This window comes from Cuculus canorus, chromosome 5 (assembly GCF_017976375.1).
Source record: "Cuculus canorus isolate bCucCan1 chromosome 5, bCucCan1.pri, whole genome shotgun sequence".
NCBI lineage: Eukaryota > Metazoa > Chordata > Aves > Cuculiformes > Cuculidae > Cuculus > Cuculus canorus.
Genome location: NC_071405.1, coordinates 26,310,719 through 26,333,030, shown reverse-complemented (window position 1 = coordinate 26,333,030; position 22,312 = coordinate 26,310,719). Strand labels below are relative to the sequence as shown.

General features: G+C 35.2%; 1 protein-coding gene across 6 annotated transcripts in view; it reads right to left on the bottom strand.

The window, feature by feature from the left end:
- Positions 1–986: 986 nt before the first annotated feature.
- PAPOLA (poly(A) polymerase alpha) overlaps positions 987–22,312 on the bottom strand; it is a 50,320-nt gene continuing 28,994 nt past the window's right edge. For 4 of the 6 annotated variants that reach the window (XM_009559173.2, XM_054066943.1, XM_054066947.1 and 1 more), the window contains exons 15-22: positions 22,039–22,148; positions 19,233–19,354; positions 17,433–17,575; positions 15,156–15,256; positions 13,376–13,596; positions 12,908–12,970; positions 11,207–11,281; positions 987–9,108 (exon numbers count right to left, since the gene is read on the bottom strand). In XM_009559173.2, coding sequence (XP_009557468.1) covers positions 9,013–9,108; positions 11,207–11,281; positions 12,908–12,970; positions 13,376–13,596; positions 15,156–15,256; positions 17,433–17,575; positions 19,233–19,354; positions 22,039–22,148 — 931 coding nt within the window. In that variant the 3' untranslated portion in view covers positions 987–9,012. The remainder of the gene's footprint in view (positions 9,109–11,206; positions 11,282–12,907; positions 12,971–13,375; positions 13,597–15,155; positions 15,257–17,432; positions 17,576–19,232; positions 19,355–22,038; positions 22,149–22,312) is intronic. The other 2 variants (XM_009559174.2, XM_054066944.1) reach the window with 1 other exon arrangement.

Here is a 22,312-nt window from a genome sequence, read left to right as displayed (position 1 = left end):
AGCACCAAACATATTGATCCCATCCAAGAAAGCTACGGGTAAAGCAGAAGATAGGAGGCCAGGCTTTAGGTACTTTGAGGGATCTTCAACAGACACGGGATTTGATAACAACAGATAAAAGATATGGATAGCAATCAAAGCATTATTGGCAAGTGTTTAGCGCAGCAGACATGAATGTAACTCCCACTTCAGTTTAGTTTTTCTTCCTCAGTTCAGTCCTCCAGGCAGAATAAAGTAGGATTTGCTTTTAAGTAACGGGACTACTTACAAAAGTATTGAAAGTAACTAGAAAAAATGGAAGAAAAAAAGGAAGGTATTGAGAAGAGGCAAGGGGAAATGGGATCATGATAGGGCTGACCCTGTTCAGGAGTACAGACACTTGCTTTTGGATGAGGTCAGCCACTCTAGTATCAATTGTCAGAAGGGCAGTTACACAGGTTCGTGTTACTTCCAGATTTTATCCAGTGTTGCACAGTGTGACCCTCAAAAGTGGTAAAACCTGAGCATCCGCTATTTGTTTAGGTTAACTCCTGTAAACCAAGGTAATGCTTTTGTGCAATGCTAAATGCAGTAGAGGAGCAACACATTCCGGCTTCTGCTTTGTAAAACTAATGTGGTTTCCTTTCATTTAGAGTTGTCAGACTAACTACTTAAAAATGCATTTAGTATTTTTTCAATCAACAGAAAAACAGAAGCAGTTATTTTTTCCATTTACTATGTAAATTGCACTTCAAAATTAAGTTTTAACTTAAAAAATTAAAACCCTTTTCACTTAACGTTGTGAAGAACCTAAATTAAAACCATGAAGAGATTGATACAATAATACCTTCCCAATTTTCAGACAAGCTTCCATGTGAAAATAATTGGAGCCAGGACAAGTAGAAGAATCCCTAAGTTGTAAGCAAACAAGAAGACAGTCTTCCAATGGCATCTTCACAGCCTTCACTGGCTTTGTTTACAGGGTGACAGAGCACAGAACTACATCATTAGTTTGCACCATCAGAAATGGAAAAGTGGTGTAGACAAAATTTATTTTCAGATATGCTGTACTTAATATGCATTGTACCAATGTATCAGTGAGCTACAAAGACTGCAGACCATACACAGGCAAACAGAAAGAGGAAGACAGGATTAAGGTGCTGATAATCAGAATAGTGAACAGGTATACAGTTTTTAAGATTTAAATCTCTGTATTTTTCCTGGGGAAAAAAATACTACATGCAGCTCTCTGTTTACATAATTTATTTTTTTTTTCCTTTTAAAAACGGCAATATAGGACACAGTATGTCTCAAAATAAAAACAGCATCAAGTTGCCCAATTTTATTGTTTTCCTCTACTGGAAGACTCTTCTAATAGCAGGTACAGGAACCTTTCCTCTTTCACGTGATGTTCTTAGGACCAATTTACAGCAGGATATAAAGATGATGTATCTGATATCAGACAGATTGGAAAACTAGCATATGATTTTCAAGTGGTATGTGATTCATGCTTACAGTACAGTCTAATGGAATAATTTTAAAGCATCTTCTATGTGAAAATTCCAAGACATTCTCAACTGTTAACAGCCAGTATTTGTGAAATGTCTGATAATCACTAATACAATTTCATATACAAGAAGGTTGAAGCAGAGTTGACAGCCCTGTCAAGGTCATATATACACAAGTCAGGATTAGAATTCAGGTTTGGCTTTGCTGTGAGCCAGTCTTTCTAAAAACTGCTCCATATCATAGCAACAAGATAAGAATTGGAGTTTGTTTGTTTGCTTACACATTATACATTATTCCTCCTCATATGGCCAAAGTAAAGTGTCTTTGAAAGAATATGACTGTGATTCCTTTCATTATGAAGGAACTAAAACACTAGGACTATTTTACAACAGGAAACATCTTACAGCACCAAAATGAGCTGTTAGAACCAAAGAAGGCACCAATAGTGTGAGAGGTTGGTGAAATGCACACGAATGCACAATTCATTCCCACAGTTGTTTGAAATTTATTTCTTTTCATGCCAGTCACGCTGGACTCAGTTTGACACGTAACAGTGGGTTCTGAAAGTGAAGTAAAAGTGACTAATTTGACATGATCTAAAAATTTAACATACTAGAACATTAAACAGTAATAAAAGGTAAAGATCTCTAAACAAAACTAGAATTCTACTTTTACAACAAATGTTCAAATTACCTTTGAAAAACTAATGGGCCAGAAAGGGAAATCAACTCTGTAGTGATTGCAACAACTGAAGTGTGAATTTTATATATTTTAAAATACAGCCTGTAATAAATTGAATGTTGAAGTATTTTTTAAGCCAAAAAAAATAAAAATTCCTAATGGTACCAGATCAAACTTGCTGGTTTGACTTTATCTGCAAAGACAGAACATCTGGTGTGCTTCTGGCTAGGCAGGTCCTATTCAGAGCAACACAACTAAGACTATGAAGAAACAAAACAAACACAAATAACAGTGAGTTAGCTTATATCCTTACATGGGAAAAAAAAAAAATCTTATGTTACTATAATCACAATGAGTTAATTAACAGAACTGAGATTCCCCAGAATTAAACCTACATCTTTATAAAATAAGCTTTGATTTTTGGGGGGCTTTGTTTTGTTTATGTTTCTTTGTTTTTGTTTTTTTTTTAATTCGCCTTGTATCTACTACATGAATTCAGCATTGTCTTATTTGCAGCCATTACTACAAAACAATATTTCATCCCTATCTAGGTCAAAGGCTCAGAGAACAGATGCCCTTTTCTTAGCTTTTTTTTTAAAGAATGAGAATATATATACGCAAAGAAATAATTTATTCATTCATTGGCAAACTCCTACATATTTAAAACTAGTTTAAAAAAAGTTTGAAAAAAACATCTTGGGGGAAATAACCCTGAGTATTTGTACAATTTGTCCACAGAAAAGTGATCTACCACCACTTAAAACGTGATCAGACCAAAAGGATTGATCTTCTTCCAGTAAATACATTCAAAAGCAAAACACTGAAGTGTAGGCTATTTAAGACATTGTTCTTGATTAGGGGTGCAGGGATGTTTTTCTCTCACTACCTATAGGGAAAAAAAAAGACTCCTAGGTGAGTGCATTTAGTGGTCAGAATGATTATTAGTGTACAGAAAATCCACACACTGTTCTGGATGAAGATAAGAAACAGTAGGAATAATCACTAATAATTCTAATGTACTGTGTGAGCAGATGGCCAAAACTATGAAATGTTTTAACGGTCTTACTGGTTTTCACATTGTGATGGATAAAAATTATACATGATAAACTGTGGCTGAGACAATGAATGCTTCCATCCATCATTCAGGGCTCCTCTTATTCCAACCGTGTGCCCAAGTTGAATCAAGTTTATGATATCTTGGCAGGGAGATTAGAAGCTACTATCTAGATGGAGTACATGAATAATGCATTTATTCCCCACAAAAGCAAAAAATGTTGCTTTAAGAACAAGAGAGCTCTATTTCACTTCATTGAACCAGACCACAATGAAATATTTTAGATGTCCTAACAGATCATTCACAAAAGTTTCAGAACTTTTCTACACCAGCCTTTATATCGCCACTGAAGCAGTATTTGTTCTTACGACCATAAAGTTTAAAAAAAAAACCAACAAACAAAACTGTGTGACAATCTCAAATAAAGGAAATCTCACTTTAAGAATATGAGCTAATAGAAATCTTTCGTCTAAGCCGCAGACTGCTCTCCCCGCACACCAAAAAGGCTTGGCACAGAGTCCAGGCATGGCCAGCTCTCTGCTGGGGGCAACATTTTTGGCTGTGAAGGCAGAGCATGCCCTCTGTCACTCATGGCGAGCAGTCCTGTCCAACTGTCTCTTTTCGACAACTTTATCATCAATCTCTTTATTAACAGCTCCACTGCAGACTGAGAACGCAAACAAGGACAATGCACATGCCAGATTTCTGGAAGGCACACAGCATCAGACACCATACAGGGCAAGGTTTCAGTAAAGCTGAAGCAGAAGCTGTAACACAAAACTCTTACACGCTGTTTTAAGAAGTATCATGTTTGTTATATTTACTTTCAATTTGCAAGAGGCAGGGGAGGGCGGAAATTATTCCCAAATGCCAAGGATTTCTCCCCCACCCCTCCAATTTAATGATAAATCAACTAGCATTTAAATAAAATTGGAGGGGTGGGGGAGAAGCAACGAAGATTATGCAATCTAACATTCCATTCAACTTGAATAATTTTATCTGCTTCAGGTTAGCATATTGTCCTAACTGAAGCAAATGTCACAGAAGTAATCTTAGTTGAACTAAACATTTTGAACTGATGTATATATTTTAAGCACATAAAGCACGTACTTAACTGGCCTAATAGAGAAAATTGACTTCCAAAAATACAAACATGAAATGCATTTATGAAGTAGGAGTGCTAGCTCGCAAATAAGACAGACAAAAAGACATTTGCACTCGCGAGCTGTCCAGTTATTATTGGGCAGTTTAAATGCATTGGCTATTTTCTTAAGTTAAATAAATAAATGCAGCTTTCCTCACCCAACAATTTGTGGGTTTTATCATCTTACATCAATAGTAATTTTCCCCTATCCTTTGCTACTATTTGCCCAGATTCTGGTTCATAATTAGAAGACAGTAATTTACTGCAAAAACTAAGCTTGATAATATCTGCATATAACCTTTTTTCCCCAACCATTAGCATGCTGTTAAATTTGACTTTTTTCTAAATTCAGTATTTTAAAGTTTGAGGTAAAAATTTAATGACGTGTGTAGGACATTGCAACTCAGTTTATTTTAAACATTCCACTAGAATACAGGAGTCAAAAATACTAAGGTCATTATAAAAATAAAATTAAAAGAGATCCTGAATAGGAACTGTGAGCTGGATAATTAAATGTGGGAGGAAGAAAAATTCACCTTAAGACAGCATTCCAGAATTCAGTCAAAACAATAAAAATATGCCTAAACTTTATTAAAAAAGCTAATATTAGAGTTTAAATATTCAAAAAGCAGATGAGACACCCAGCAGTAGTTCATCATACTATCTTTCTCATAATAAAACGCCCCTTAAAGTTTGATATCAAGGTTTGCATTTTTTGATGACAGCAACAGATGTTTGATGTTTGTAGATATTTCAAGTTTGAACTTTGTAGACATAAACTGCATCTGCCTCTATCAACAAATCCAAGATGTTTTTTTCGATTTAATAGATCTTTATATTGAACTAAACTAAAAAATGGCTTACTACTGATATTTTACCAATATTAACATTGGATCTTTAAAAAAGTGAACCTAAGTACTCAGCTAATATACGCTTATACAGACATTCCTGGGTGTGCGATCAAGACTTGCATATTTTTAAGTGACAAAATTTGGTAGGTATTGTTCAGACACAATGATGCAGAAGAGAGATTAAGCATAACAAAGCTACTTGATGAGTGTGTTTATAAAATTACATAAAGGATGCCAGGATCACTTCAACATGCAAAATGCCTTTTGTACAACTGCACACAACTCCTAAAAAGTGCATATTATGAGAAAATAAACGTATTCTGCCTCCTCAGTAGCTACCACAGTAGTTTTTCTTGCATTTCAGTATTGATTCTGGCTCAGTAATACCTAGCATCCTCTTGCCATATTGAATAACTTTTGTTTATTTTAGAAGCTGAAGAACTCTGTTTTAACTTTTATTGTTAATTAAAATAGCTTTTCTCATTACGGTACATTTACTATACACTCATTACTACTCGGTTACCATATACTTGTAGCTACAAGTTTAAAGATTTCACAGTTGAAACAAGGAATGCACTAAGAAATGGCATGCACACATACTACCTACAGCTAGGAAGAACTCTAGCTAGAACTCATCAACTCACGTCTGATTCAAATCAGTGTGTCTAAAGCCATCTGTTAGAACCATGGCTTATTAATGTTAATTATTTTGGCTACAACAGTAATTTTCAGCTTCTTTTTTGCAGATCCTTATGAGTCCATGAACTTACTTCTGGAGGTTCATGACAGGTAACAGAAAAACAAGCTTATTGAAGCCTGTTGTCAGTAGGCCGAGAAACACCGAACAGCAATTTAGATATCTATTAGCAGATTTTTACTGGTCAGAGAAAGAAGAGAAATTAAAGCCATAAATAACATAAACTGTGATGAAAGGGAGATGGGATGGGGAAGATACAATGATGATGAATCCATTCTAAACAAGACAAGCCATTGCATGCTGTGATAAATACATACAACACAAAGGTTTATTGTTTCAGGCAGAGTAATTATAATATGAAGACCATAATCATCAGTGGCTTTAGCAGTTAAAGAAATTTTAGTCAAAAAGAGGCTACTTAAAGTTAGTCACATCAAGCATTTGGAGGATTGGGCTCATGCTGATACAAAGATCAATCAAGCGATGCATAGCTACTTGTAATTTTCACTTTTATTCCAGGGCAAGTTTAAACTATTTGACAAGAAGAGAAATAGTGCCATCTGCTGACCTAAGAAATAGTCACTTGCAAGAAAAACAAGTGTAAGTTGCCCAAACTGTTACAGTTAATACTTATAAAAAGCAGAGTTCAAATTTTTTAAGAAAACGGTATAGTCCCAAATTAGTTATGCAGACATTTCTTCTAGTTCTGTCAACTTTTAAGAATTTAAGATTTTAAGATGGACTCCTAATCAGCAGACAAGGAATGGATGCCCTTAAAATGGGGGGGTATTCACAACAAATTCTGCCCCCGCCAAGCCATCGTACAATCCACAACCTTTACCTTTAACACACTAGAACTCAAGATCCTGATTCCCATTACTTCCACTTATATATCTAACATCATGCTTATTTAGCAAACATTCATGTACTGATTTCTTTTAAGCCACACCAAATTTTTTCTTAACAGAAAACTTAAGAGCAAAGTATGAATTAAGAGAGTAAAATCAATTTTGTACATTCAGAAAAATCAGACAACTATGGGATTGTGCTGTTTTTTATTGTGTTTTCAATGGAGAAATACATCTTCTGTTTACAAAATAGCTCTTGAAAAATACAAGGAGTACAGATACTATAAAAACAAAGCAACTCCAGTCATGAGACACTACGTACATCATGCGAAAGCAACAGTCTGATCTCCAGGTTATGAAAACTAGAATTAAAAAGTCACTATACAGAAAGGTTCCAAGTTTCCAGCTTGGCAAAACTTGGGTGCAGTTACATGAAACGTTTAATAACATGAAAAAGATTTTCCAATGTGTAAACAAAATGACAAGACTAAATTTGTGCCTGGCAATTTCGATCTAAACTCCATAGCTACACAAAATACACAGACACCTTGTACACTTCAACTGTTAATAAAACCTTCTTTGGGGGGTGGACAACAGCAGGCTGCACAGGGCAAGGTAAAGAGAAATATTGTATACTAGACATCTTAGACAAATGGCAAAAAAACCCCTTCAGTTACTGCACAGCCTAAGTAAAAGATAAGCTACACTCTGACTTCGGAGAATTAATTTAGAAGGATAAGGGGAAGAGTGTAAGTAATTTAATTTTAACATGAAAGATGCACGTGTAATAGGATGGAGAACATGGAGAAGGGAGTTCATAAAACATGCTAATCAAAGTATGGGAAGTATGATTTGACATCCCACATATTTCAGACATAAGTAATAGTAACATGAAGTTTGTTATCTACATCTGGTATCACTGATGGTAACCCTCATATTCCTCAAATACTGCTGTTTACCATGAGAGATTCAGTTCTCTCAGAATGTTATTCTTTTGATAGGACTACAAGAACATAAAATAGGAGTAAGAGAGCTTACTAGATGTCAAGAGCTTACTAGAAATATGATTTTAAAAATTCAGCGTTGTTCAGCATGTAAAACTATTTCTGATGAGCCATCTAAAAATAAAAAGGTTAAAATTCTTAGGGAAAAATCTTTTTGTCTTTATTTAAAATTTGAAGCTTTTTAAATGCATACAGGACTTTTATGGAGTGTACAAAAATCATCTTATATTTAGTGATTCAAAGGCCATCAAGACAGGTGTTAAATTTCACAGGCACACAGTATTTACTTAAACACTTTAGTCATGGGACAAAATTCTGCATTTGTGCCTACAGGCCACAATGTACTTATGATTAGATAAGGGACAGAGGGGAACCCAAATGAGTACATGGCTTGGGTGTTTTGTTTTTGTTTTTTTTTTTTTTATAACTACTGTCCTGGATGGTGCATACAAGCTGAAATAAAAGCCCAACCCAACATTAAACACAAAAGCTTTCCCCAAGAAATAAAAGGATCAAAAAGGAAATAAGGAGTTTGATTAGCTCAAAGGAAGGTTTATTTACTGTTTGACTGCTGATCTGTATGCACCTTAAAACAATCCTATAAATAAAAGTAGACCACATCTTAGTCATGTCCCACCAATACCAAAACTCCCCAATCACTTCTTCAACATAAGTCTTATAACCTCAAGATTTGACATTTTAAAGGCTTACTGCTGCTTGATGGCAGTTGAACTAGATATACTACACACTTTGTTTTCAATGTATAGTATATCATAGAACATCATCCAATTTGCAGATTACTACTATTGAAGACATTCTTCAATAAAAAGAATGTTCATCAGCTGAAGATCTAAAATTAGTCATACTCCAATAAAAAAGTACATAAAAGTGCATTTAAGGGATTCTTACGCCAGTTTTATCTCAATTTTGAAACAATGCATCAAACAAATTCAATCAGAATGTCAAATATGGCTACAAATAGTGTTAATGTTTTTAAAGGCAGTAATCCTTCGAAATATTTAATGCAACTGTTGCTAACACATTAATTGTACTCCTGGCTTCACATACTAACCTGGACTTCCAATCAAGTGGTGATTTCAGTCCAGAAAGGGAAGTGCACAAAATATACCTATATCCATTTGCGATCACGTTCTAGTCTTGCACCCTCTGTTCTCCTTTTTTTCTAGCATTAGAAGACAACAGGTTGAGTTGGCAGGTACTGTTTATGGACCCCTGAGGTTGTTTTTACCGGTTCAATCTCAATTTTATTGAATTCTTGATAACAGGAATAGGATTTGCAGGGAGAGATGGGATATCTGAAAGGTCTGTACTGGGTGTTTTCTGAAAAGAAAAGAAGTTTAATTGTATTTTACCTTTGTAAATATTAGAAGAAAAATATTGTAGTAATTGGCAATAACTTTCAAAATCAAGATCTCTAGAAGAGTTTTTAGGAATATTCCAACATAAGGATAACTACATATAATAAAATAGAAGCAGATATTTCTTTTGTCTACACAGTCATTACTAAGGAAAATTTGTACAAGAGTTTCATTCATAATGTGAGTTTCCTTTATCGACAACTGCAAGAAATTAGAAAGTGCTGCAAATGAAGCTGTATTATAATAAAACATAATATCCACATAATAAGGGTGCTTGATCAGTGACATCTGACGCATACGTTTAGTGTTCAAAAATTCCCTTGAACAATTCAGAGTTAAGCCTTAGCCCCCTACAGAGTGAAAAACTGTCGCCAATGCAAAGTATGTGTCCTTATACATTCACATTTCAGACTGTTGAAAAATATATTAACAGCCAAATTTCCAATTTTTCATATTGGTTTAGATTTATATGGAAAAGCTACAATAACTCTAAAATAGTGCTACATGACTGGGTTAAACATTTCACCTTGAAACTAATCCGAACTCTTTTCTTACTTAAATGACTGAAATCCCATTCAGCAAAACTACATCTAAACCCAAATACAGTAAAACAAAAGAAACTGAACAGTCAAGATTGTGTGACTTATTAATTTCTCACATACTTAACAAGTATCTACTGTTCCTTGCCTTTTTTTTTTTTTTTTGGTACTTCACTCCAGCAAATTATCTGACATCCCAATAACACAGTTATTATGCACTACTTCCAAAAAGTTATCATCAGAAAAGTTATCATTTTTTTCATGTTATAAACATTCAAAATTAATAAAAAGGTATATTGGGTACATGGGAAAAACTGCATTTACACGATGGCTCTGAACTGTTTTTTATAATAAAAAGAAATCAATCGTGTTAACACTGACTGCTACGGTAGCAAAGCACAACACAACAAGGACACAGAGCAAAATAGCTTTCAGCTCCTGCCTTCCCCTTGCTCCCAGTAGCCCACTGTTGTTCACGCTGACCTGGGGTTTAAAACATTTCTATTTCCTGCAACATGAGCAGTGTTTCAAACAAAGCCAAGGAGAACACTGAAAAATGAAGAAGAGGCCCACCATATTTCTGCAGTTTCCACATTACTTGCTAAAGTAACAGCTATTCAATTCATAAAAGCTACCAAGCCTTATATAACCATCCCTCAACAACAGGTAAAATAAACTTTATGTACTAAATGATTAAAGTTTCCCTGAAGCAGTTTCGAGTGCCCATATAATATCTAGAGTTTTTGCTAAATAATTTTAGTACCTTTATTCAGTACTGCTTGTGTAGTTCAACCAGTCTGTTAACAAATACCATTAATACTATTGCAATATATATCAATTTTCAATCAACAGATTCACTACACATCATTTAATGAGTAACGTGTGCATAGAATGCTCTACAACAGTGAAACTTGAATCAGCAGCGCACTAAGAGAAAAATAAAAATGCTAGTAAAGACACAGACATGTACTCCAAAAGTCATTACGATATTAGGAACTCAAGTGAATGCCACAGAATTCTTTAGGTCCATTCTTTCAATGTTCCTTATACTTAATACCTGCAGTGAAGCAACACAGATAGCTAATGAATTAGAAGATTATAACTTCTCTCTCTTGCTTTCTCTCATGTCAAATATCAGAATCTGAAATTACATTTCAGATATTCTCAGCTACTACATATCTTCGAGTAAAAAGCATTTGTTTCCTTGTTAGAAATGATTATTCTATGGTGTGCAAAGTACAAAGGAAAAATCTGAGCCCCTTACGTTGAAGACACAATTCAGAAGAGCGAATCCAGCTTTGGTCAGTTTGTATGGCAAGCCATAAATGTTTAACTACAATGCACATTCAATAAGATCATCTAAAACACAAAAATTGTGACAGTAACAACAAGCAGCTTTCCATAAAATGGACTTATATTAGAAATAATACACTTATTTTTAACATCTAGACTCACTTTAATTTCAATGTTTTCACAACAGATTAGCACACACAGAGAAACATTGTTTTTAAAAAACAGTACCTGAGGAGCTTGCAGAGAAGTTGTCTGAAGAGTTTCTGTTTGAGAATTAACATTCACTTCTGTCTCAAGTTGCTCCTAAAAAAGCCAAAAGCATCAAAAAAGTTACACCACTTCCAATTACAAAGCTACTTATACAGAACTCTGTTAACCAGAATGCCTTAAGTTGTGCACATACCGTAAAAGAAAACAGCTAAGTATGGCTACTTGCTGCACCGATACCCATCTTCCCATAATACAGGAATCACCACATTAGAGAAAGTTTTGTTGATTAGGAATTTGACATTCACACAAGCTACATCACTTCTCAGTTGTCAGTTGTTTAACCACTCAATGCCTTTTATACAGAATCCTATAGGCAAACATCACGTATCATTCAATTAATTAAAGACAAATTGTAGCATCAAGGAATACCATGTGAAAAGCTACTGCATTTGTTGCAAATTTGACTGCTTTTCCAATCCTTTCACCATTCTGCTAGAAAAGTTTTCCTGTTAACTCTAATAAGCTGAATCTGCTTTCTGGATGAATGTCAGAACCATTTTTTCCAGGTAAAACAGTAGGACTGCACAGCTAACGCAGGACACTGGTACACTGTCGTTTTAATGAAAACAGCCCATTAATGCCATTTGGTAAATCATACCCTAAGAAAAGGCACGTATTTCAATGGAGAAAACCCTATGTTTATAGTAAAAAAATGTTCATTCATCTATTTCCTTCTATGCATACTAAGGCTGTAAGACAGCTTTTACTGTCAGTCCCCTCTAACAGGATTACCTATGTCTTTATGACGATCTGTATCCAGAGGATCTATTTTCAATGTTAGGATTATACGCTTACATGCATTACTGCCTTTACCAGTCTTGAGTTCAAAGACATTTTAAGGTAGTTACACAACATAAAACTCCTCATTTAAGGATGTGGAAACTTTAAAGTAAAGCACTTAAATTTTTTTAATAGATATTTTAGTTTCCTGGCATATTTTACAGAGTATTCCAAAGACAACAGAACGTGCCCTATAAAAACTGTATACACTCAAATGGAGAGCTGCTATCAAAAGGCTAAAGACAGACTGTAATCCTTTCTGTTTGTCAATAAGCAGAAATATTGCCTGCTAAACTACAAGATACTGGAGGAATATGCTTGAATCTCTGCAAGTCCCCAAAAGGGTATACTATAAGTTTGCAAAATAATTTTACTCTAAGAAAATATTTAACGCCCTTTGACCTTTTTTTTTTTAATCTAAAATGTGAACAAGATAGCACCTGGCTTCATGATTCTCAGCCCAACAGGCATATTTCCCAATGGAATACACAGGGCAACTGTTCTTTAACTAAGTAAAATACACAGAATTTGGGATGCAGGCAAAACAAGGCATACAGTCACAACCCTGATCTAACAAATATAAATGTAATCATTAATTTTTTCACTATGCATAATATTGTGTGAATGACCAGAAAAGAAATCACTGTTCTATGTGACCACGGACTGAAGCTCAAGTTAGCCTGGCAGCAGGTAACGTACTTCAATTCATTAATATTGACATATGCATTGAAAAATAACCCATCATTTTGTCATCTTTACTGGATATTCTATACTATATCTACAAACACTCTTAAGTCATTCGTAGAGGGAAACATTAATTTTTCACAAGGAAAGATCCCAATTAATATACACTAAGTTGCACAGTCTTGGCATAGATACCTTAGTTTCCATTTTTTCATAGTCATTCAAATCAATACAGCTAGTATCTTCACTTATTTCATCCTGTTGAAATGCAAACAAACCCAGAAAATATTAAAAATCTTAAAAACATACTTTTAAAGAAACCAAGAAAACAAGATCACAAAGTGTTTTTTGAAGACAGAATTAGTTGCAAGACTTAACATGTGATATCCCACCAAAAAAAATATGCTTTCAAGACACGAATTTAGAATCTAAGCATTTGCGCTAGCACAATACGTGTACTGTGATGGACATCAACATAATAAAAAACTCACTAACACCTAAGCAAGTTGAATACATAAAGCAGTAACACAATCACAGTAGGAAATATACACCCTATTTAGCAAAATATTTGAAACCTGGAGTATGAGAATTAGCACTGTGCAGCTGCAATGAATATTCAAAGATTTGGACGTTGCTATCATATGATCTCAAAATCTCAAATACCTCTTCCAGTTTCATCTTCTTGGGAGAGTCTTCTTTATGAGGCGAAGATGTCCTTTTCACTGCTGTGACAAGACTAGGCATTTTTGTTGCAACATTTCCTGAAGTCCTTGGTGATGGATTTAATAGATACGCTGAGGAAACAACTCTAGAGATCGTAGGCTTTGGTGGTGGTGAAATGGCTGGTTGTGTGGCAGTTTGAGGAATGCTTTCATTTGAAGTACCTATGGATAAACAATTTATTAAGCTTCAACAAGATGTGTTTTCAGACAACCATTTCAGTTCAGTCACTGGTATTTTTGATGTGTATTCAAAATCACTTATCAAGTAAGCAACAAGGAAGTGGTGCAGTTAGTGGTGTAAGCATTATATCTGGAATAGCAAGTGTGCATACACAGCAATTTCAAGCGCATTCTGAGAGAGAATTCCTGTACAGATCCAGGGTAGCCATATCATGACACTCTGCTTGGCCTAATTAACCCTGCTTAACAGCAGGATATACTAGCCCAGAGTTCTGTGATGATACGGTTACATTACTCTTGGTACGTGAAAAAGTTTTACTGTTTCTGTACTCAGTCATATATGTGCATTGCCAAAGACTGCCTTAAATCAAAACCAACAGCAATCTGATATTCCCTTGGTCACTCAAACGTGAAGTTTGTTGTTTCTGAGACTGAAGAGCAAACAATGATAGATATGAAGTCATCGCAGAGCATCAGATAAAGATCTGAAATTCCATATATCCTTTTGAAAAACAAAGCTCTACCTCATCAATTGCCAACCTCAAAACAATAAACACATGTAGGGACATGTTCCAGGACGAGAAAAATTACATTGAGGATACTTTTCACTAATAACTATCAGGTAGCTGCTTTTGACTAACCAAAATACAAGAAAGAACAATTTCTGATATGCTTCCAAATCCAAAAATCAGTCATGCCATTTAAGCTCCACGTAGTGCTTGTGGGCATACTTACTCACACTGATGTACCTGTGACTTATGATAAAAACGTGAGAACAATAAAAAGACTACACCGTTCCACATGCCTGAGAGTGAAATAAGAGACATCTCATCTTGAAAGGCTAGCCAGCTGGTCCCCTTTATTGGTTTTCTGACTTGCTGCTTGTATACAGCAAAAGTTCTATCAAAAAAAAAAGGAGTAACTGACTCTAAGCGAATGTTTTTTTCACAAACCTTTGCTCTTTCACTAAAAAGTTAATTTTAATTTTTTATTTTTTTTAAGTGACGTACTTTCTCTTGTAGAAGATTTAGAGGATACAGTCAGCATACACAGTGGGGCATTATTTGAAAAGATGACAGTAAGGAGCATGTGTTCTGCTTACATCTGAGTCTGTCATCCTTAGAATCAACTTCATGAAGCGCAAGGAGCCGGAAAATGGAACTACAGATTTCAGACAACACAGAGCTACCTCCAGTGTTTAAGTACAAAACTGATTAAAAATAAATACAAAAATTAATATTCCAGCTTTAGATAATTTTTCCTCGTTTGAACAACTGAACTCAAGACCTCCATCAGGTCATAGAAAAACTACTGCTATTGTGAATGGCATATATAAATCCCTAAGTACAAAAGAATACACAAACACCATAGCACAAAACATTCCTCATGACATCATGAGTCCTAAAGAAATTAGTTAAATCTGTATATCAAGAACACGTTGCAGGATGTGTTAAGTAAAAACCTCAAACTGTAAGAAAAACTGCTTTATAAATGTTACAAAACAAATCAATAGGAACAATGTACTATGCCATCTTCCTTACCCCCTGAGCTTTCACTGGAATTTATTTGTGGCACAGTGACTTCAGAAGCCTGTATGTTGGTCACAGATGCTGCTGTTACAGCTGGCGCAGGACTGCTTCTGCTAAAAAAGGAGAAAAAAAGACAAAACACTGAACCTGTAGTAGACCTGTGGTGCTATATGTTCCGCTTTTCACCACATTATACGCGTGGCCAGTAACCATAGCTGATAGGATTTTACCTACACTACACAGCAGAACTTATAATAGTGTGTCAGAGAAGGAAGACAGAAACAAACATTGGCAATATCAAACTTGAGTAATAGAAGCAGTTTCAAACATCTAACCGGGATCACCTCAAAGGCATTTTTAGACCAGTAGAAAACTGCATAAGAGTCTAAAATTTAAGCAATGTCAGCCCAAATAAGACGTAGGGGAAAACGTAACAACTATTTTCCTAAAAAACTGAACAAAACTAGTACACGGTACACTAAAACACTGTAAAAGGATGAGAACAGGATGATTTCAATCTATGCACACCATTACAACTATCATTTCCATCTCGACTTACCAAGCAAAGGCCTAGAAAAGAGAAGGCTTCAGGAAGAACTTATAGCAGCCTTCCAGTACTTAAAGGGGGCCTACAGGAAAGCTAGGGATGGGCTCTTTATTAGGGAATGCAGTGATACAATGAGAGGTAATTGTTTTAAGCTGAAAGAGGGGAGATCTAGATATTAGAAAGAATTTTTTTACTTTGAGGGTGATGAGGCATTGGAACAGGCTGCCCAGAGAAGCCATGGATGCCCCATCCCTGGAGGCATTCAAGGTGAGGCTAAATGGAGCTTTGTGCAACCTGATCTAGAGGAGTGCGTCCCTGCCCATGGCAGGGGGCTTGGAACTGGATGGTCTTTAAAAGGTCTCCTCCAACCCCAGCCATTCTATGATTCTATGATTTCACATGAAAAAAAATTGTTTTTTCATTTTCAAAAAATAAGGAAGCAGTATGAGTCTAAAAGCAACGGAGAGCAATTCTTACACTTCAAGTGTGACATTCTAGATACCACAGACATTTTAATAGCACAGTCAGTCCCTCAACTCTTGAAAATAATTTACCACGAAAGACTTAGAAAAACAGTACTTGTCAAAAGGAATAACTTAAGTTGGCTGAATTATTTTATCCTACACAACATCCCATTACATAAATCTAATACCGCACAATTTTAGGAGACTAGTGTTAACTTCGCTGTGTATCAAACAAATACGAGACTCTTGAAAGAACAAAGTAGAGTACCACTTACTTGGGCAAACTGAAGTTTAAATAGGAAGACAATACAGGAAGTCAGGATTAAGGTAAACATTAATATGTACACTTTGAAAATACAAGCTTAACTTGCATATTATCATCAGTAATAGTAGTAACACTACGTATTTCCCAGAAAGAAATCTAAACTTCTCTACTGTCTCACATTATGATCCGAAACTCACATATAGCCTCCTCATGCTCATGTATCAATTTCTTGTTGTGCTGGCTTTGGCTGGGATAGAGTTAATTTTCTTCGTAGTAGCTAGTATGGGGCTGTGCTGGAAACAGTGTTGATAGTACAGGGATTTTTTTAGTCATTGCTGAGTAGTGCTTACACAGAGCAGGTCTGTTTTGCTTCTCACACTGCCCCATCAGCAAGTAGAGCGGGGTAAAGCCGGGTGGGGACACAATTGAGACAACTGACCCCTCCACTAATCAAAGGGATATTCCACACCATATTGTGTCATTATCAGCATATAAAGCTGATAATGAAGGGGAAGGAGGAGGAAGGAGGAGACATTTGGAGTTTATGGCATTTTTCTTCCCAAGTAACCATTACGTAAGACGGAGCCCTGGCTGAACACCTACCAGCCAATGGGAAGTAGTGAATTAACTCCTTGCTTTGCTTGCTCTCTCCCCAGTCTCACCAGGAGAGAATGAGCGAGAAGCTGTATGGTGCTTAGCTGGTAGCTGGGGTTAAACCACAATGCCTGTTCACTACCTTTCACAACCTCCTACTGCAATGATTCCAAATTTTTATATCAACCTTGTTCTTTTAAGCATCTTTACCCAGTGTTATAACTCCTCATCACCATGCTCCCTATACACCAAATTAAGCCCTGCTCTAGAGCTCAAACTGGAAATAACATTCACATACTCCAATTCAGAACATTCACACCTTGGTAAGTGAAGTATCTCATGCGTGCAGTATTTGCTAAGCTTTTAGCATAAGTAATTCAGGAACCGAAAGCAGCAGCAAGACTGAAAGTCCTCCTTACCCCTGAGAACTTCCAGAATTGTTCAATGGACTCGTCTTCATAGCACTAGTAGGCGAAGGCACAGACGTGCTGTTATCACTGTCCATAGACAAGTCTAGGCCGCTGTCATTCAGAGCTGGCAACCTGATACCTTCAGTTGAATGCTGCAATTCACAAGACAAAAGAAAAGTCTTATTAAAGGCTTAAAAATCAAAGACTCAAATGATGTAGTAGTCCAGTTAGGCAGTATGTTAGTTGTTAAATCAGTGATGAAAAAAGAACTGAGAGGCCATTTAAGTGATAAGCTTCCATCAAGAACTAAGCACGTATACATGACTTAAAAAATTAAGGTTTAAATTAAATATAAGTACATTTTTGGGGAAAAAAAAAAAAAATCAAACAATCTCTGGAAGTAGAAGCATTTAAAAAAGCAAAACAAATGGACAATATTCAAATCTCTTCATGTGTAAATAATCCATTATCTTCTCACTACAGGTACTTACATTTTCAGGTTCACAATTCAAGTACATATTTGTCTGAACCAGTGATGTTCAAAAGCATAAGATAAACTGTTATAATATTTAGTGACTGCATTTTCACCTTTATTTTTTAGTTTATTTTTGTGGGCTTATCGATGTTAATGAAAGCAGTATCTAAGTAATACTGATGTACAACAAACCAACAATTAACACAAACAATTTGGAGACTGATTTGACCTTAGACAGTCAATGGAGAAAAGCCCTCTTATGACATAGCACTACTTAAAACAGATGCATTACTTCATACCTGCACTGTCCTCTGAAATGTATTACAATCAGATTTACACTTGTGGTCAATAAAAGATTTTCATTCTTTAGAAAGGCAGTCAGTTTAAAAGAGCTGCAGTAATAAAGCACATGATTCAGATATACATAAAAGAGTATGTTACAGTGCTTTAGTTACTCACAAAACCAAGCAAACCTGTAGATTAAGCTAACACAAAGAAGCGAATACTTTGAAATACAGACCAAATTGTTAAATTCAGTATTCCACTCCTTTCTTCCCGCCTCCACTGATAGTAAACAACATACAACACAACAACTTAATTAAAAATTACGGCCAGACACTTAAACTAGATATTGATACTGGCTAAGCAGTGGGGGAATTTTGTGGTATCAAACCTGTGATTTAAATCTTAATTAAAAGAGTATTCAATACCAAAAGCTGCCAAGTTGAAGACTGAAAAACACCTTCCTTCAAATTATCCTCAAAGTATTCAACTTCAGTTACAGCAACAGACTATAACCTTAGATACAAAAGGCAGCAACAAGTTCAATGTTCTATTCCTCTTTTATTTGAAGACTTGCAATTTTACATTTAGGACTTAAAGGAAAATCTAAGTAGTAACAACCTCAGAGGAAAAAGATGGAGACAGAAAGTAATTGCTTGACTGCTATTCGTACAGATGCTTCCTTTAAGTGACCTGCATTCAATTGGTATTTTTAAAATGCTTCCTTTAGGTGACCTGCATTTTAAAATATCAAGACAGCTTAAATACATTATTATTGCATTATTTTTCAATCTGTTTAGTTTAGGAAAGCCAAAGTATGGTATTTCAGCCAGATCTGAACATACTATCCCTATTGTTGATGTTCTGTGAAATCTAGCATTATAATTAGTGCATCTAGTAATACTGCTACAGTCAAATGAGATCACATTGCTTATACAGGTAAAACTAAGCTTTCAAAATATGATTTTAGTTCTTTGATTAGAAAACCTAAAAAGCTGAAGAATCATTTCTCAATGGCATTTTTATTGGTCTCAAATATTATTCAAGTTTACCTTCTTCTTTTTCTGAAGCACGTGATTAGGTAGCAGTTGGTGAAGTTGCTTACGTTTCACATGCCTTGCAGCAATCTTCATATCCATCTCAAACATCTTGCTGTTTATTGCTTGCCTGTAAACTATACAATTAGAATAACAGTAAGACATATTGAAACATTTTCCAAAGTCCACGTACTTGCCCAGGCAAAAACTACTGTCATTTCAGCACATTTATTACCCTCAAGAACAAACAGTGTTCCTTGTTCTGGAGCAAAAGCCGATTGCCTACTATGCCAGCTCTCATAGCACAAACACCAAAATCTTACTTTTGAAATGTGCGACCTGTTTTCCAAGAAACATACCTTGCAAGCAAGCAGCACTCCAAACGATGTTGTTAACAAGTTTTAAGAGTAACAGGTCTGAAGTAAATTAATTTAATCTCAAAGGGACTAAAGACATTAATAAGTTTTCCTCATAAGAATTGGAGTATTTACATAAAAATATTTTCTTCAGAGTTGATTCAGCTTTTACTTACGCAGCTCCTACAACAAATGGGTTCTAATTCAGGAGCTGAATGCCTGTGTGCCACCTAATATATTAAAAATTATTTTGGCAACTCAGATACCACTACATTTTTACACAGAAGTGATTTACATCTTTTTTCTCGTTCTGTGTTTTGGGATTTTTAGTTGGGTTTCTTTGTTTCAGGTGGTTTGGTTTTTTACGTCTACTATAATGACCTATTTCTTTTCACCTCAGAGAATTTACTTCTGGCGCATCAATATGTTCAGTGCTAATAAAGGAACTACACACACTGCAACCCAACATCTTGCGTTCAGGTAAAGCCAGGTAAAAAAAAATAAAAAAATTGTTCTTCCACACTGACTTCATATAGAAAGTTGAACAAAGCTGTGGCAGACATATGAACAAAAAACCAGTTGTTCTGTAGATTTTAAATACAAAAATGTAACACAGTCTGCTTTAAAAGCTGAAAGGAATCTCATTGAATAGGGTATGAGCATATAATTAAAAGGCTATTAAGAGACAGAAATGTGAAGTGCTGCCTATTAAAGAGGCTACTACACTAATCCTTGGTATTGAATAAGCTCATAAAGCCCCTGTGTAAAGATCACACAAGTTACAACTAAGGTAGAGGCATGCTCAGGAAAGCCAGACAATGTTAAAGCATCCTATATTCCTGACATTTGGCCTTATAAAAGTTTCAATACAAGAAAACCTAGCCCGCTCTTAACTCTCTTCCTCCTCCTGCTCCCATAAAAAAGCAAGCTGTTCCCTAGTCTCATTCTTGAAAATGCTTCAGTAGTTTTGATATAATCATACGACCTATGCCAAAAGAAGGGGAAAGTGAAAGGGTTTGGGAAGGATAAAAAAACAATACAGACAAACCCACATGAATCTGAGACAACAAAGAAATCCAAATCACACAAAAAGAAATTGCCAGTTGTTTACTTTTAGTAGTGTACTTATAAATCAAACAGAAAATTCACAGTATAATGATTTTGAAGTGCTAAAATATTTAAAATTGCGTGTATTTAGACAAATTTCAGATTTGAATGCAGTGCAAGTAAAATTAAAAACCTTAAATGCAAGTTATAATATTTTCATGTCAAAAATCTGACCAGTACACTACTGAAATATCTATTTATGAACAATGAAAGACTTGAGAAACCTAATTCATAGATTCCTTCACTCCTTCAATGCAGAAGCCAAGCTACTACACCTTTTCTAAACTCCAAAAAATTAGGATGGTATTTATAGTTACTCATTCATCATTTACAATCAAAAGGAATATTCCACCTGTGTTAAGAAAATAAAAATTCCTTTCACTGAAAAAGGCAGATACACACACACGGGTCCTCTCCCTGCAGCAGCTATACATGACAATAAAGAACTTTCAAACCTTGGCATGTTCTACTGAAAAAGATATATATAAATATATATTTATATTATATTCACCCACATACCCACATCAGGGCAGGTGGAGTAGGGGCGTACAACTTGCTAATTTACAGTCTTACTGAGTCTTAGAAATCCAGATACCAGAGCTGTACTGGGTGGTACCACTTGAACCTCTTACTTTACTTCTGTAAACATGTAATACTTGAGCCTTAACTGCCTTCATTTTTTAAAAAAAATCTAACTTTTAGTTAAGTCTGTCAAAGACACTGTTCCTTTCCTAGCCTTAGACTCTGTTACCAGCCTTGGACAGCTGTTACCAATTCTTTGCTTACAAATTTCTTATTCATATTCTAAACTATTTACATGAATCAAAAATTAAACATCGGAAAAAGTCAAAAGGTTTCTTGCACTGAGCGTTGGATGTGAAAGTAAAAGTTACCGGACCAACTGGATAGTATGAAATGCCATGGAATAAAAAGGTATTTTGCTCTAAGGTCTACTAGGTACTTAGCTCTAACCCACTAATAAATTCAGTTTCCAAAGTAATAAAAATACACACATAGTGAAGATGAGGTTAGGCTAGGCAGTTTGCATATGATAATCAATTTGTCTGCTTAAAAAATTAAAATATAATGTACTATTTTTAGTGAGATCTGAAAGATCTAAGTGCATATTTTGGTTTTAATGAAAACTGAAAATGATTACTCTGAAGTATCTAGAAGAATTAGAATTTATTAAAAGTGTACTTAACGAAGTAACACCTTAACTCCTTAGCTGAATCTTTGTACTCCATGTCTAAATACAATTCTGCTACTGAAACAGACTACAGTATGAACGAAGGCAAAAACTTCAACAAGTTTATTAAAACCAGAACATCTAGAAAGCAAAAAAAAAAAAACCTCACCTGTGTCTGTAAATGACTGAATGTCGTAGGTAAGATCAACACTTAGATTTTCAGAATTTTCAGTTTTCTTAAACACCAACCCGATCACCCACATTGTACGGTATTCTTCCCTGGAAAATTTTATATAAAGTCATAATACTGACAGAAGAAGTGAATAATCTATTAAGTTATCTGCTGCAATAGACAACAGTTGTACATTTTAGGTTCACTAGCAATGAGAAGCTAGCCACAGAAAGGTAAAAAAACAAAGCTGACTTGACATTCCCTTTTCATA